The sequence below is a fragment of the Mytilus galloprovincialis genome, chromosome 6 (genome assembly GCF_965363235.1).
Source record: "Mytilus galloprovincialis chromosome 6, xbMytGall1.hap1.1, whole genome shotgun sequence".
NCBI classification, from domain to species: Eukaryota; Metazoa; Mollusca; class Bivalvia; order Mytilida; family Mytilidae; genus Mytilus; species Mytilus galloprovincialis.
In genome coordinates this window covers 88,212,845-88,226,990 of record NC_134843.1, presented here as the reverse complement: position 1 = coordinate 88,226,990, position 14,146 = coordinate 88,212,845, and the positions used below count along the sequence as shown (strand labels likewise).

The following is a 14,146-nucleotide window of genomic DNA, read 5'->3' as shown; positions in this document are numbered from 1 at the left end:
ATGCTATGGAAGAGTAAACTATGAGTAAAAATATACACATACTCCTTCCAATCTTTCCATTAGTAATTTTAGATCACTTTGATTAATCAAATTTATTTAGAGTTCAAACAAGTATGAAAACAGATCAGTGTTGATAATATGTTTGGATGTTTGACAGTGTTTTCTGACCTGGAGTTCTCTGGTTTATCGCCTTGAGTTCTATGTTTAACTGTTGTGCACAGTGACAGACAACCTGTACAAAACACTGAAAATAGCATTGTTTATTTTTTTATTTTGCTAACAGTTTCGTATTAAAAAAAAAGTAGGGGTAATTCCCCGACTAAAAATAACCATGGAGGGAAATTCCTTTTTATTTACGTATTTGGTGAAAAGTATCATGTTTTTTGTATTTGTTTGACAAAACTAGTTTTAAAATTAGCTTCAATTAGAATAGGTTGAATGATTAAAACTAGATTAAAAATTCGATTAAATATACATCTTGTAAGGGGAGACAACACTGTAAAAATGCTGTTTTTTTGGCAGTGAAAATTTTGCACGCACAACTTAAATATGGAAACATGATATCATCAAATCCATATGCACGTTAAATCATTGCTCTTATATTTTAGATAAAAAAGTAATTCCTGCAAAACCAAAAGGTAAGATACTAGTTTCTATCATAGGATCAACTTACTGCTATTATTACTGTTATTCTGTAATAAAAAATACAATATTGGTCTCACGTTCAAAAAATCGAAGAAGCAAGAAAAAATAAATTTGAACCACATAAAAAGACAGAACTAGCAACACATGTTTTTAGAGGCCAGCCAACATTATCGATTTTTATTACCAAGTAGTCGTTTGTTTAGTTTTCAAAAGAAATTACATGATAAAAATAAGTTTGCTAAAAATATGTATACCCGCTATAAAAATGCTGCATAGATAGTCAATTCCTTGTTCTTGTCTACATTTGAATAGAAGGTTATAATCCAAGTTGAGTCAGACTGCATGAAATTAAAAAAATCATGAATTATTTGTAATTATTTTTATACATTTTGAAAAATTTAGAATTATTGTACTTTATTTTAGGGAAAAAAGTAAAAACTGCAAAACCAAAAGGTAAGATATCAGTCTCTATCATTGAATCAACTTTTGTATAAAACCACTATGTTGTATTGAAAACAATTGTATTGTGCACGAGTTAAAAAATTGAAGTAAGCAAAATGAAATAAATATTTAACACATAAAAAGACAGAACTAGCAACAAAGAAGACTAAAATGCATATTGATTAGGAAACACATATCTTTACCAAATGCTTTAATTCATAACAAGTAAATCTATTTTGTTTCGTTTTAACAATTATGGGAATCTTGAAGAAATGAAGATTTGATAAATGTACGTCCATCAACGACAAAGAACATTAAGACATTGTATGTCACCTATCCTATCACACGGGTGTCATTCGGTTTAACGAGAGAAATGATCGTGAAAGAATATCTAACGGTGGTCAAGTACATGCGAGACGATCGTGAAAGCTCTGGTACCGGATCGTGAAAGACATTTAATGTTAATCCTAGTATCATGTCTTGCTTAAACTAAACTTTGTATTGATGGGTCTGTTTTTACCTTTGATATGTTATTGTGTTATTTAAATGTGAGCAAACATTTTGATGTTATTTGAATTATCAATAAATGATCATGTACATTAGGCTCGTTTACTTCTTGTTAACATCTTTTTTCTCTCCATATTACTATCGAAACCACTATGGTCAACAACTTCCTTAATAGCAGGTCCTTAATTGATTACTAAGGCAGAACAGCTGTATCAGAAAAAGAAGAAAACAAGATACATTCGCATTTGTTGAGAAATAGAATGATCATGTTACGTTATATATATATAGATGCAAACGATGTATAAGCAAAACGTGACACTAGTCCAGTAAACAAATCTGAAATTGTAACATGTTCTTTTCTGTATTTGACATCAATTGAACAGTCATTTCAGATATTCAAGAAGATAATGATAGTTATCAATGAACAAATATGTAGTGATGCATTCTATTTAAATACAACAGACATAACATTATTCATTCATTAGCTTGTGTCTGGTAAAAAAAAAACAGGCGAAAGATATCAAAGGGACATTGAAATTGACAATGTCATAGTAAAAAAATTAAATCGATCAAAAGGAAAACAGCATACTCAACACTTTATCGAAGACTTAAGACTGAATAAGACGAGCACCTTCAAAAGATTGTAGGTAAATCAAGTGGTCGAAGGGTAGGTATATCCTGCACCGCATGTGACACCCGTTGTGCTGCTCATGTAAGTACAAACCCGGTGATAAGGCTAATCCTGTAAGTCCTATACTGTGGAAATAATATGGGGAGTGGTTATGACAAGCTAAACATATCTATCGTCATCTGTGAATCAGATATTTCTTGACAAAGCCCGTATTCTTGCTGGCAGTCGAAGACTTTGCGAAGGGGTGATTTCAACATCACTTATTGATCTCTTCGTTGTATAGCATTCTTGTAAGCAGCAACCTTCTATAGTGGAAATATTGATAAAAAATACAAATTCTGGAATATTTAATCAACTGGAGCATATATGCGTATGTTAATTTTTTAGTGTATTAATTTCCTACAGGATATAACTATGCCCTTCGAAGAAAAGCATCACAGAGTTCAACACACAATTCAAGATTTCCTGCTTCAAAGGCAGTCGATGGAGTGGAAAACACGTTTACACACACAAAGTACCAAAACAATCCATATTGGAGTGTTGATTTGGGGAAAACTGTCAGCGTAAAGCAGATCAATATAATTAACAGAAAAAATTGCTGTGGTAAGGAGTCAGAAGAAAAGTACATTTGTAATAAGATTCAAAATGAATTGACGTGTGTTAAAAGAGTGTTAACTTTTAATTTTTAAATAATGCACGTTTATATGATAATATGTAAATCATAAAACTCTCAACTAAATTGATTTAAGTTTAGTACTGATTTCATATCTTTAGAAGTTTTTTTTATGTCATATAATAAATAATCCGCTCATAAAAATATCACCTTTAACACTGTTTTAAATTTCAGGATATATATATAATTAAATACAATACTGTCTTTAGAGAAAATATTTCAAATATTAGTCACATTTAATAAAAGAACGATCTATTTTGTTTATGAGGTCACTCTGTTTAATATCAAGAAAACAAGATACTAAAAAAGGAATGAAATTTGAAAAGCGGTTTCATGATCTAGTATATGAAATTGAAACCTTTCTGGAATATTGGGCCATATAGATTAAGTGAATAAAGAGGACGATACCTGCTGATTTTTCGGGTCACTTGATCGACGGTTAAAATCATTCATTCTAAGAATTTATTTTGATTAGACGATATAACTCTCTTAAATCAAAACTTACATGGGGGAGGGGTATTGAAACTAACGATCTAACAGTTCGTTAAATACTGAAATGTATGTGTCTTCAATATGCCTGAAATATTTTCGAACGGATGTTAAATGGCTCACAAGAAATCAACCAATGATCAGTAAAATTAAGGCTTTTCTGAAAGTCACTTGTTGAATGTGGATTTATAATTGGTTCTCAAAAAGAAATATGGATAGAGAACGTCCAAAAAAATCGAAGTTTTCCATTTGTAAAAATACACGCTTCTGATATAGGAAGAGTTTGGTCCTAAAATTCCATGTTATCTAATTTATGCTATTCAATTGTTAATTTGAAGAAAGATATAAAATGTAAAATATCTAATAAATAACAAATTTGTAAGCTCTGGCGTATAACAACAGCAATGATGTCATATAAGACGATTTGAAGAGCAACCATACGATAGTTTTGACTAAATATAGTAATGTTTTGGCAGATCTTGCCTGTAACGACTTTAGCCATATGCGTGAACCACTGTAGTTATTTGTCAGGATGTGTGTCTCGCCATTTTTTTTATGACGATTAATATCGGTGCACGTGTGTGGCTGGTGTCTTTTTTTTTTTTTTTTTATTTAGAAGGAAATAGATCTAAATGGGAGTTAAACGTGAATAAAACTGGTATACTATTTACGTAGTAAAACTCATACCTTTGAAGTTTAGCACTTTTAGAATACAAACAGTTAAACAAACAAAATGTTTAGTGTATCAAAATGTGCATCTATTAGATCGTAAATATTGGTTCAGATTTAATATACATTCCAATTTGAAGCCAAATTTTGCATTTGCGTTGCCCTCCCAATATAAAGATGTAATTCAATTGTTTAATTTTTTAGCGAAAAGCAGGTATTTGCCCTACTTTTGCTTTTGTTCTAGAGACCAAATCAAATTGATCCATATTGGATCGCACTTCTTGATAAAGGCCTCCATTATTTTAAATTGTAAAATTGTCTACTTTGTTTCATCCTTCATTGTGAAAACTTTACCTGTTTAATACAGAACGATCTTTAAGTATATATATTTTTCTAATAACACATTGGAGAAATCAACTAGATCGAAACCTGATGATCGAATGGAGTTTTTTTAGAATATAGTTTTGATCTTCCAGTTGGCAAACCCTTTTGATATGTATATACTTTTATACGAAAAACAAAATAATTTGTCTTTTTTAATTAAAACAGATTCGATACTGAAAAGTGTTTGATTAATAAGAGTGTACTTACTATTTTCTATACAATCGGTGATATGAGGATTGGCACAGACAAATTGAAGATTGAAGAACAATGTCTATACTCTTCATATTGATATCTTTTTAGGTAATAGGCTGAAGAATATAGCGGTTACAGTTGGACAAAATCTTCATAAGATGGAACATTGTAGTAATTTTAAAGGACCTGGTAAAAATGGACAATTCATAGTGTTAACATGCAAGACTCCAATCTCAGGCCGCTATGTGAAAATTTTGAGAAGCGGAAAGGGATATCTTAGTTTGGCAGAAGTTCAAGTCATAGGCCATACAGGTGAACATTTTAAGATTTATTTACAAATCTATCTGGTTTTATGTTTGTACTGACATCCGTTTTATTGATAAAGGGAAACAAAAAATCCGTTCATTTTGATGCTTAAAAAAAGTACGTTGATTATGATTTCCAAGAAAATCAAAAATTTGTTATTAAATTGTTGAGTTAAAATGAACTAAATAGTTACCAAACGTACCAGGTTTATAATTTAAGACGCCAGACGTGCGTTTCGTCTCTTTAGACTCACCAGTGACGCTCAGATCAAAATAGTTATAAAGCCAAAAGAGTACAAAGAGCATTGAGGAACAAAATACTGCTTTATCTTTGAATAGTTTTATCTAAGAAGACGTTTTTTTTTTCAAAATTTGACTGGCTCTTATATTTTAATGAAAAGAAAAGAATTAACAAAACAATCACCCAGGAAAGTTAAACAGCAATCGTTGATCTGTAAGGGTCATATATATAAATGCATTATAACTTTTGAGAAATACAACTGATAGCATTAAATAACATAAAGGTAGTCTTTCTGTATTTTATTCCTTTTGGTTATTATATCTTTTCTGCAGGATTGTTAACTATTACATCAATGTGAGCAACTCGAGAGTAACTCCCCATCATTTGCAGGGAACTAGATTTCAATCAAAGGACATAAAAATTAACAACTATAGGGTCCGGTACGTCCTTCAACAATTAGAAGAAAAAACAATACCGAATAGTAAACTATGAAAGGTCAAGAAATGACTAATTAATAACAATTTATGCCGGCGTCATACATTTGCGTACAGACCGGCGTGCACCAAACGTACAGACAAAATGGGTATGCGTTAGTTGCACGCCAGACGAACGCTAAGCAATCGTTAAACGCGCGTTAAATAAGTTTTAAGTACATCGAAATACGCTTGGCGAACGCTACAACTTGAGGAATTTTTGATGCAGCAAAAAAATTTTCATCCAGCTCAAGCGTGTGTCTAGCGTATACCTTCACGCTACAAGCACGTTATACATACGCTACAAGCGCGTTTAACGCGCTACAGATAAATTTGAAATACGTTTAAGGCACGTTGTATACGCTTCAAGATCGTTCAAATTTAACTAAAACGTATGCGGGTGTGAATATAACGTACAATACACGACCGGGACGCGTTTCAAATATGTTCAAGAAACTTTTTTCCTTCGTAGCATGCATTTCATCTACATTAGACAAACGACAGACATACGCCAACGTAGTTTCGTGAACGCCCGACAGACGCATAGTCACGTTTCTCGTACGTCCAATACAATGAACACGCTAAAGGAACGATTGACAGGTTGAATGCATCCAAAATTACTAGCGGATAGACAGATAGACATGATTTTTTTAACACGCCCGGCGTACATCGGAGCTAAACGCTGATGTTTGACGCCGGTATTAGACGATAAAAACTAATGACCTTATTTTTTAATCAAAAAAAATCATGTTATATCGCCAATCTGTTTAGTTTTAATTATCTGCTCATTTTTGCACTAACAATTTAAACATGGACACATGAAATTGACAAATCAGTAGTAATATAACTAACAAGTATGCCATAGTGTTTATATAGCAAGTTTTTGTTGTCCCCTGCCAATGCTATGGAAGAGTTAACTATGAGTAAAAATATATACATACTCCTTCCAATCTTTCCATTAGTAATTTTAGATCTCTTTGATTAATCAAATTTATCTAGAGTTCAAACAAGTATGAAAACAGATCAGTATTGATAATATCTTTGGATGTTTGACAGTGTTTTCTGACCTGGAGTTCTCTGGTTTATCGCCTTGAGTTCTATGTTTAACTGTTGTGCACAGTGATAGACAACCTGTACAAAACACTGAAAATAGCATTGTATTTTTTTATAATGCTAACAGTTTCGTATAAAAAAAAGTAGGGGTTATTCCCCCGACTAAAAATAACCTTGGAGGGAAATCCCTTTTTATTTACATATTTGGTGAAAAGTATCATGTTTTTTGTATTTGTTTGACAAAACTAGTTTTAAAATTAGCTTCAATTAGAATAGGTTGAATGATTAAAATTCGATTAAAAATTCGATTAAATATACATCTTGTAAGGGGAGACAACACTGTAAAAATGCTGTTTTTTTGGAGTGAAAATTTTGCACGCACAATTTGAATATGGAAACATGATATCATCAAATCCCCTTGCACGTAAAATCATTGCTCTTATATTTTAGAGAAAAAAGTAATTCCTGCAAAACCAAAAGGTAAGATACTAGTTTCTATCATAGGATCAACTTATTGCTATTATTACTGTTATTCTGAAGTAAAAGATACAATATGTGTCTCACGTTAAAAAAATTTAAGAGGCAAGAAGAAATAAATTTGAACCACATAAACAGACAGAACTAGCAACACTTGTTTTTAGAGGCCAGCCAACATTATCGATTTTTTTAACATGTAAATTGAGTAGTCATTTGTTTAGTTTTCAAAAGATATTACTTAATAAAAAGTTTGCTAAAATATGTATACCCGCTATAAAAATGCTGCATAGATAGTCCATTCTTTGTTCTTGTCTTAATTTGAATTGAAGGTTATAATCCAAGTTGAGTCAGACTGCATGAAATTAAAAAAAATCATGAATTATTTGTAATTATATGTATACATTTTGAAAAACTTAGAATTATTGCACTTTATTTTAGGGAAAAAAGTAAAATCTACAAAACCAAAAGGTAAGATATTAGTCTCTATCATTAAATCAACTTTTGTATAAGTTTGAAGTACGTCGAAATACGCTTGGCGAACGCTACAACTTGAGGAATTTTTTATGCAGCATAAAAATTTTCATCCAGCTCAAGCGTGTGTCTAGCGTATACCTTCACGCTACACGCACGTTATACATAACGCGCTACAGATAAGATTGAAATACGTTTAAGGCACGTTGTATACGCTTCAAGATCGTTCAAATTTAACTAAAACGTATGCGGGTGTGTTTGTAACAAACACCCCAAAATAGAACGTACAATACACGACCGGGACGCGTTTCAAATACGTCCAATACAATGAACACGTTAAAGGAACGATTGACAGGTTGAATGCATCCAAAATTACTAGCGGATAGACAGATAGACATGATTTTTTTAACACGCCCGGCGTACGTCGGAGCTAAACGCTGATGTGTGACGCCGGTATTAGACGATAAAAACTAATGACCTTATATATTTATCAAAAAAAAATCATGTTTTATCGCCAATCTGTTTAGTTTTAATTATCTGCTAATTTTTGCACTAACAATTTAAACATGGACACATAAAATTGACAAATCAGTAGTAATATAACTAACAAGTATGCCATAGTGTTTATATAGCAAGTTTTTGTTGTCCCCTACCAATGCTATGGAAGAGTAAACTATGAGTAAAAATATACACATACTCCTTCCAATCTTTCCATTAGTAATTTTAGATCACTTTGATTAATCAAATTTATCTAGAGTTCAAACAAGTATGAAAACAGATCAGTGTTGATAATATGTTTGGATGTTTGACAATGTTTTCTGACCTGGAGTTCTCTGGTTTATCGCCTTGAGTTCTATGTTTAACTGTTGTGCACAGTGACAGACAACCTGTACAAAACACTTAAAATAGCATTGTTTATTTTTTTATTTTGCTAACAGTTTCGTATTAAAAAAAAAGTAGGGGTAATTCCCCGACTAAAAATAACCATGGAGGGAAATTCCTTTTTATTTACGTATTTGGTGAAAAGTATCATGTTTTTTGTATTTGTTTGACAAAACTAGTTTTAAAATTAGCTTCAATTAGAATAGGTTGAATGATTAAAACTAGATTAAAAATTCGATTAAATATACATCTTGTAAGGGGAGACAACACTGTAAAAATGCTGTTTTTTTGGCAGTGAAAATTTTGCACGCACAATTTAAATATGGAAATATGATATCATCAAATCCATATGCACGTTAAATCATTGCTCTTATATTTTAGAGAAAAAAATGATTCCTGCAAAACCAAAAGGTAAGATACTAGTTTCTATCATAGGATCAACTTACTGCTATTATTACTGTTATTCTGTAATAAAAAATACAATATTGGTCTCACGTTGAAAAAATCGAAGAAGCAAGAAGAAATAAATTTGAACCACATAAAAAGACAGAACTAGCAACACATGTTTTTAGAGGCCAGCCAACATTATCGATTTTTATTACCAAGTAGTCGTTTGTTTAGTTTTCAAAAGAAATTACATGATAAAAATAAGTTTGCTAAAAATATGTATACCCGCTATAAAAATGCTGCATAGATAGTCAATTCCTTGTTCTTGTCTACATTTGAATAGAAGGTTATAATCCAAGTTGAGTCAGACTGCATGAAATTAAAAAAATCATGAATTATTTGTAATTATTTTTATACATTTTGAAAAATTTAGAATTATTGTACTTTATTTTAGGGAAAAAAGTAAAAACTGCAAAACCAAAAGGTAAGATATCAGTCTCTATCATTGAATCAACTTTTGTATATAACCACTATGTTGTATTGAAAACAATTGTATTGTGCACGAGTTAAAAAATTGAAGTAAGCAAAATGAAATAAATATTTAACACATAAAAAGACAGAACTAGCAACAAAGAAGACTAAAATGCATATTGATTAGGAAACACATATCTTTACCAAATGCCTTAATTCATAACAAGTAAATCTATTTTGTTTCGTTTTAACAATTATGGGAATCTTGAAGAAATGAAGATTTGATAAATGTACGTCCATCAACGACAAAGAACATTAAGACATTGTATGTCACCTATCCTATCACACGGGTGTCATTCGGTTTAACGAGAGAAATGATCGTGAAAGAATATCTAACGGTGGTCAAGTACATGCGAGACGATCGTGAAAGCTCTGGTACCGGATCGTGAAAGACATTTAATGTTAATCCTAGTATCATGTCTTGCTTAAACTAAACTTTGTATTGATGGGTCTGTTTTTACCTTTGATATGTTATTGTGTTATTTAAATGTGAGCAAACATTTTGATGTTATTTGAATTATCAATAAATGATCATGTACTTTGGGCTCGTTTACTTCTTGTTAACATCTTTTTTCTCTCCATATTACTATCGAAACCACTATGGTCAACAACTTCCTTAATAGCAGGTCCTTAATTGATTACTAAGGCAGAACAGCTGTATCAGAAAAAGAAGAAAACAAGATACATTCGCATTTGTTGAGAAATAGAATGATCATGTTACGTTATATATATATAGATGCAAACGATGTATAAGCAAAACGTGACACTAGTCCAGTAAACAAATCTGAAATTGTAACATGTTCTTTTCTGTATTTGACATCAATTGAACAGTCATTTCAGATATTCAAGAAGATAATGATAGTTATCAATGAACAAATATGTAGTGATGCATTCTATTTAAATACAACAGACATAACATTATTCATTCATTAGCTTGTGTCTGGTAAAAAAAAACAGGCGAAAGATATCAAAGGGACATTGAAATTGACAATGTCATAGTAAAAAAATTAAATCGATCAAAAGGAAAACAGCATACTCAACACTTTATCGAAGACTTAAGACTGAATAAGACGAGCACCTTCAAAAGATTGTAGGTAAATCAAGTGGTCGAAGGGTAGGTATATCCTGCACCGCATGTGACACCCGTTGTGCTGCTCATGTACGTACAAACCCGGTGATAAGGCTAATCCTGTAAGTCCTATACTGTGGAAATAATAGGGGGAGTGGTTATGACAAGCTAAACATATCTATCGTCATCTGTGAATCAGATATTTCTTGACAAATCCCGTATTCTTGCTGGCAGTCGAAGACTTTGCAAAGGGGTGATTTCAACATCACTTATTGATCTCTTCGTTGTATAGCATTCTTGTAAGCAGCAACCTTCTATCGTGGAAATATTGATAAGAAATACAAATTCTAGAATATTTAATCAACTGGAGCATATATGCGTATGTTAATGTTTTAGTGTATTAATTTTTTACAGGATATAACTATGCCCTTCGAAGAAAAGCATCACAGAGTTCCACAGCCAGTTCAAAATTTGCTGCTAATAAGGCAGTTGATGGAGTGGAAAACACGTTTACACACACAAAGAACCAAAACAATCCGTATTGGAGTGTTGATTTGGGGAAAACTGTCAGCGTAAAGCAGATCAATATTATTAACAGAAAAGATTGCTGTGGTAAGGAGTCAGAAGAAAAGTACATTTGTAATAAGATTCAAAATGAATTGACGTGTGTTAAAAGATTTTTAACTTTTAATTTTTAAATACTATGCACTTTAATAGACACGTTTATATGATAATATGTAAATCATAAAACTATCAACTAAATTGATTTAAGTTTAGTACTGATCTAAAATTTTTAGATTTTTTTTTTTATGTCATATAATAAATAATCCGCTCATAAAAAAATCACCTTTAAAACTGTTTTAAATTTTAGGATATATATAATTAAATACAATACTGTCTTTAGAGAAAATATTTCACATATTAGTCACATTTAATAAAAGAACGATCTATTTTGTTTATGAGGTCACTCTGTTTAATATCAAGAAAACAAGATACTAAAAAAGGAATGAAATTTGAAAAGCGGTTTCATGATCTAGTATATGAAATTGAAACCTTTCTGGAATATTGGGCCATATAGATTAGGTGAATAAAGAGGACGATACCTGCTGATTTTTCGGGTCACTTGATCGACGGTTAAACTCATTCATTCTAAGAATTTATTTTGATTAGACGATATAACTCTCTTAAATCAAAACTTACATGGGGGAGGGGTATTGAAACTAACCATCTAACAGTTCGTTAAATACTGAAATGTATGTGTCTTGAATATGCCTGAAATATTTTCGAACGGATGTTAAATGGCTCACAAGAAATCAACCAATGATCAGTAAAATTAAGGCTTTTCTGAAAGTCACTTGTTGAATGTGGCTTTATAATTGTTTCTCAAAGAGAACGTCCAAAAAAATCGAAGTTTTCCATTTGTAAAAATACACGCTTCTGATATAGGAAGAGTTTGGTCCTAAAATTCCATGTTATCTAATTTATGCTATTCAATTGTTAATTTGAAGAAAGATATAAAATGTAAAATATCTAATAAATAACAAATTTGTAAGCTCTGGCGTATAACAACAGCAATGATGTCATATCAGACGATTTGAAGAGCAATCATACGATAGTTTTGACTAAATATAGTAATGTTTTGGCAGATCTTGCCTGTAACGACTTTAGCCATATGCGTGAACCACTGTAGTTATTTGTCAGGATGTGTGTCTCGCCATTTTTTTTTTATGACGATTAATATCGGTGCACGTGTGTGGCTGGTGTTTTTTTTTTTTTTTTTTTATTTAGAAGGAAATAGATCTAAATGGGAGTTAAACGTAAATAAAACTGGTATACTATTTACGTAGTAAAACTCATACCTTTGAAGTTTAGCACTTTTAGAATATAAACAGTTAAACAAACAAAATGTTTAGTGTATCAAAATGTGCATCTATTAGATCGTAAATATTGGTTCAGATTTAATATACAGTCCAATTTAAAGCCAAATTTTGCATTTGCGTTGCCCTCCCAATATAAAGATGTAATTCAATTGTTTCATTTTTTAGCGAAAAGCAGGTATTTGCCCTACTTTTGCTTTTGTTCTAGAGACCAAATCAAATTGATCCTTATTGGATCGCACTTCTTGATAAAGGCCTCCATTATTTTAAATTGTAAAATTGTCTACTTTGTTTCATCCTTCATTGTGAAAACTTTACCTGTTTAAAACAGAACGATCTTTAAGTATATATATTTTTCTAATAACACGTTGGAGAAATCAACTAGATCGAAACCTGATGATCGAATGGAGTTTTTTTAGAATATAGTTTTGATCTTCCAGTTGGCAAACCCTTTTGATATGTATATACTTTTATACGAAAAACAAAATAATTTGTCTTTTTTAATTAAAACAGGTTCGATACTGAAAAGTGTTTGATTAATAAGAGTGTACTTACTATTTTCTATACAATCGGTGATATGAGGATTGGCACAGACAAATTGAAGATTGAAGAACAATGTCTATACTCTTCATATTGATATCTTTTTAGGTAATAGGCTGAAGAATATAGCGGTTACAGTTGGACAAAATCTTCATAAGATGGAACATTGTAGTAATTTTAAAGGACCTGGTAAAAATGGACAATTCATAGTGTTAACATGCAAGACTCCAATCTCAGGCCGCTATGTGAAAATTTTGAGAAGCGGAAAGGGATATCTTAGTTTGGCAGAAGTTCAAGTCATAGGCCATACAGGTGAACATTTTAAGATTTATTTACAAATCTATCTGGTTTTATGTTTGTACTGACATCCGTTTTATTGATAAAGGGAAACAAAAAATCCATTCATTTTGATGCTTAAAAAAAGTACGTTGATTATGATTTCCAAGAAAATCAAAAATTTGTTATTAAATTGTTGAGTTAAAATGAACTAAATAGTTACCAAACGTACCAGGTTTATAATTTAAGACGCCAGATGTGCGTTTCGTCTCTTTAGACTCACCAGTGACGCTCAGATCAAAATAGTTATAAAGCCAAAAGAGTACAAAGAGCATTGAGGAACAAAATACTGCTTTATCTTTGAATAGTTTTATCTAAGAAGACGTTTTTTTTTTTTTAAATTTGACTGGCTCTTATATTTTAATGAAAAGAAAAGAATTAACAAAACAATCCCCCAGGAAAGTTAAACAGCAATCGTTGATCTGTAAGGGTCATATATATAAATGCATTATAACTTTTGAGAAATACAACTGATAGCATTAAATAACATAAAGGTAGTCTTTCTGTATTTTATTCCTTTTGGTTATTATATCTTTTCTGCAGGACTTTTAACTATTACATCAATGTGAGCAACTCGAGAGTAACTCCCCATCATTTGCAGGGAACTAGATTTCAATCAAAGGACATAAAAATTAACAACTATAGGGTCCGGTACGTCCTTCAACAATTAGAAGAAAAAACAATACCGAATAGTAAACTATGAAAGGTCAAGAAATGACTAATTAATAACAATTTATGCCGGCGTCATACATTTGCGTACAGACCGGCGTGCACCAAACGTACAGACAAAATGGGTATGCGTTAGTTGCACGCCAGACGAACGTTAAGCAATCGTTAAACGCGCGTTAAATAAGTTTGAAGTACATGTACATC

General features: G+C 31.4%; 1 protein-coding gene across 1 annotated transcript in view; it reads left to right on the top strand.

Moving 5' to 3' along the window:
- Positions 1–14,146, top strand: part of LOC143080614 (uncharacterized) — a 246,730-nt gene that overhangs the window by 209,521 nt on the left and 23,063 nt on the right. Inside the window, exons 125-133 of the mRNA XM_076256539.1 lie at positions 609–638; positions 1,069–1,098; positions 2,630–2,827; positions 4,740–4,943; positions 7,154–7,183; positions 7,619–7,648; positions 9,375–9,404; positions 10,935–11,132; positions 13,046–13,249. Of these exons, the coding sequence (XP_076112654.1) occupies positions 609–638; positions 1,069–1,098; positions 2,630–2,827; positions 4,740–4,943; positions 7,154–7,183; positions 7,619–7,648; positions 9,375–9,404; positions 10,935–11,132; positions 13,046–13,249 (954 nt within the window). The remainder of the gene's footprint in view (positions 1–608; positions 639–1,068; positions 1,099–2,629; positions 2,828–4,739; positions 4,944–7,153; positions 7,184–7,618; positions 7,649–9,374; positions 9,405–10,934; positions 11,133–13,045; positions 13,250–14,146) is intronic.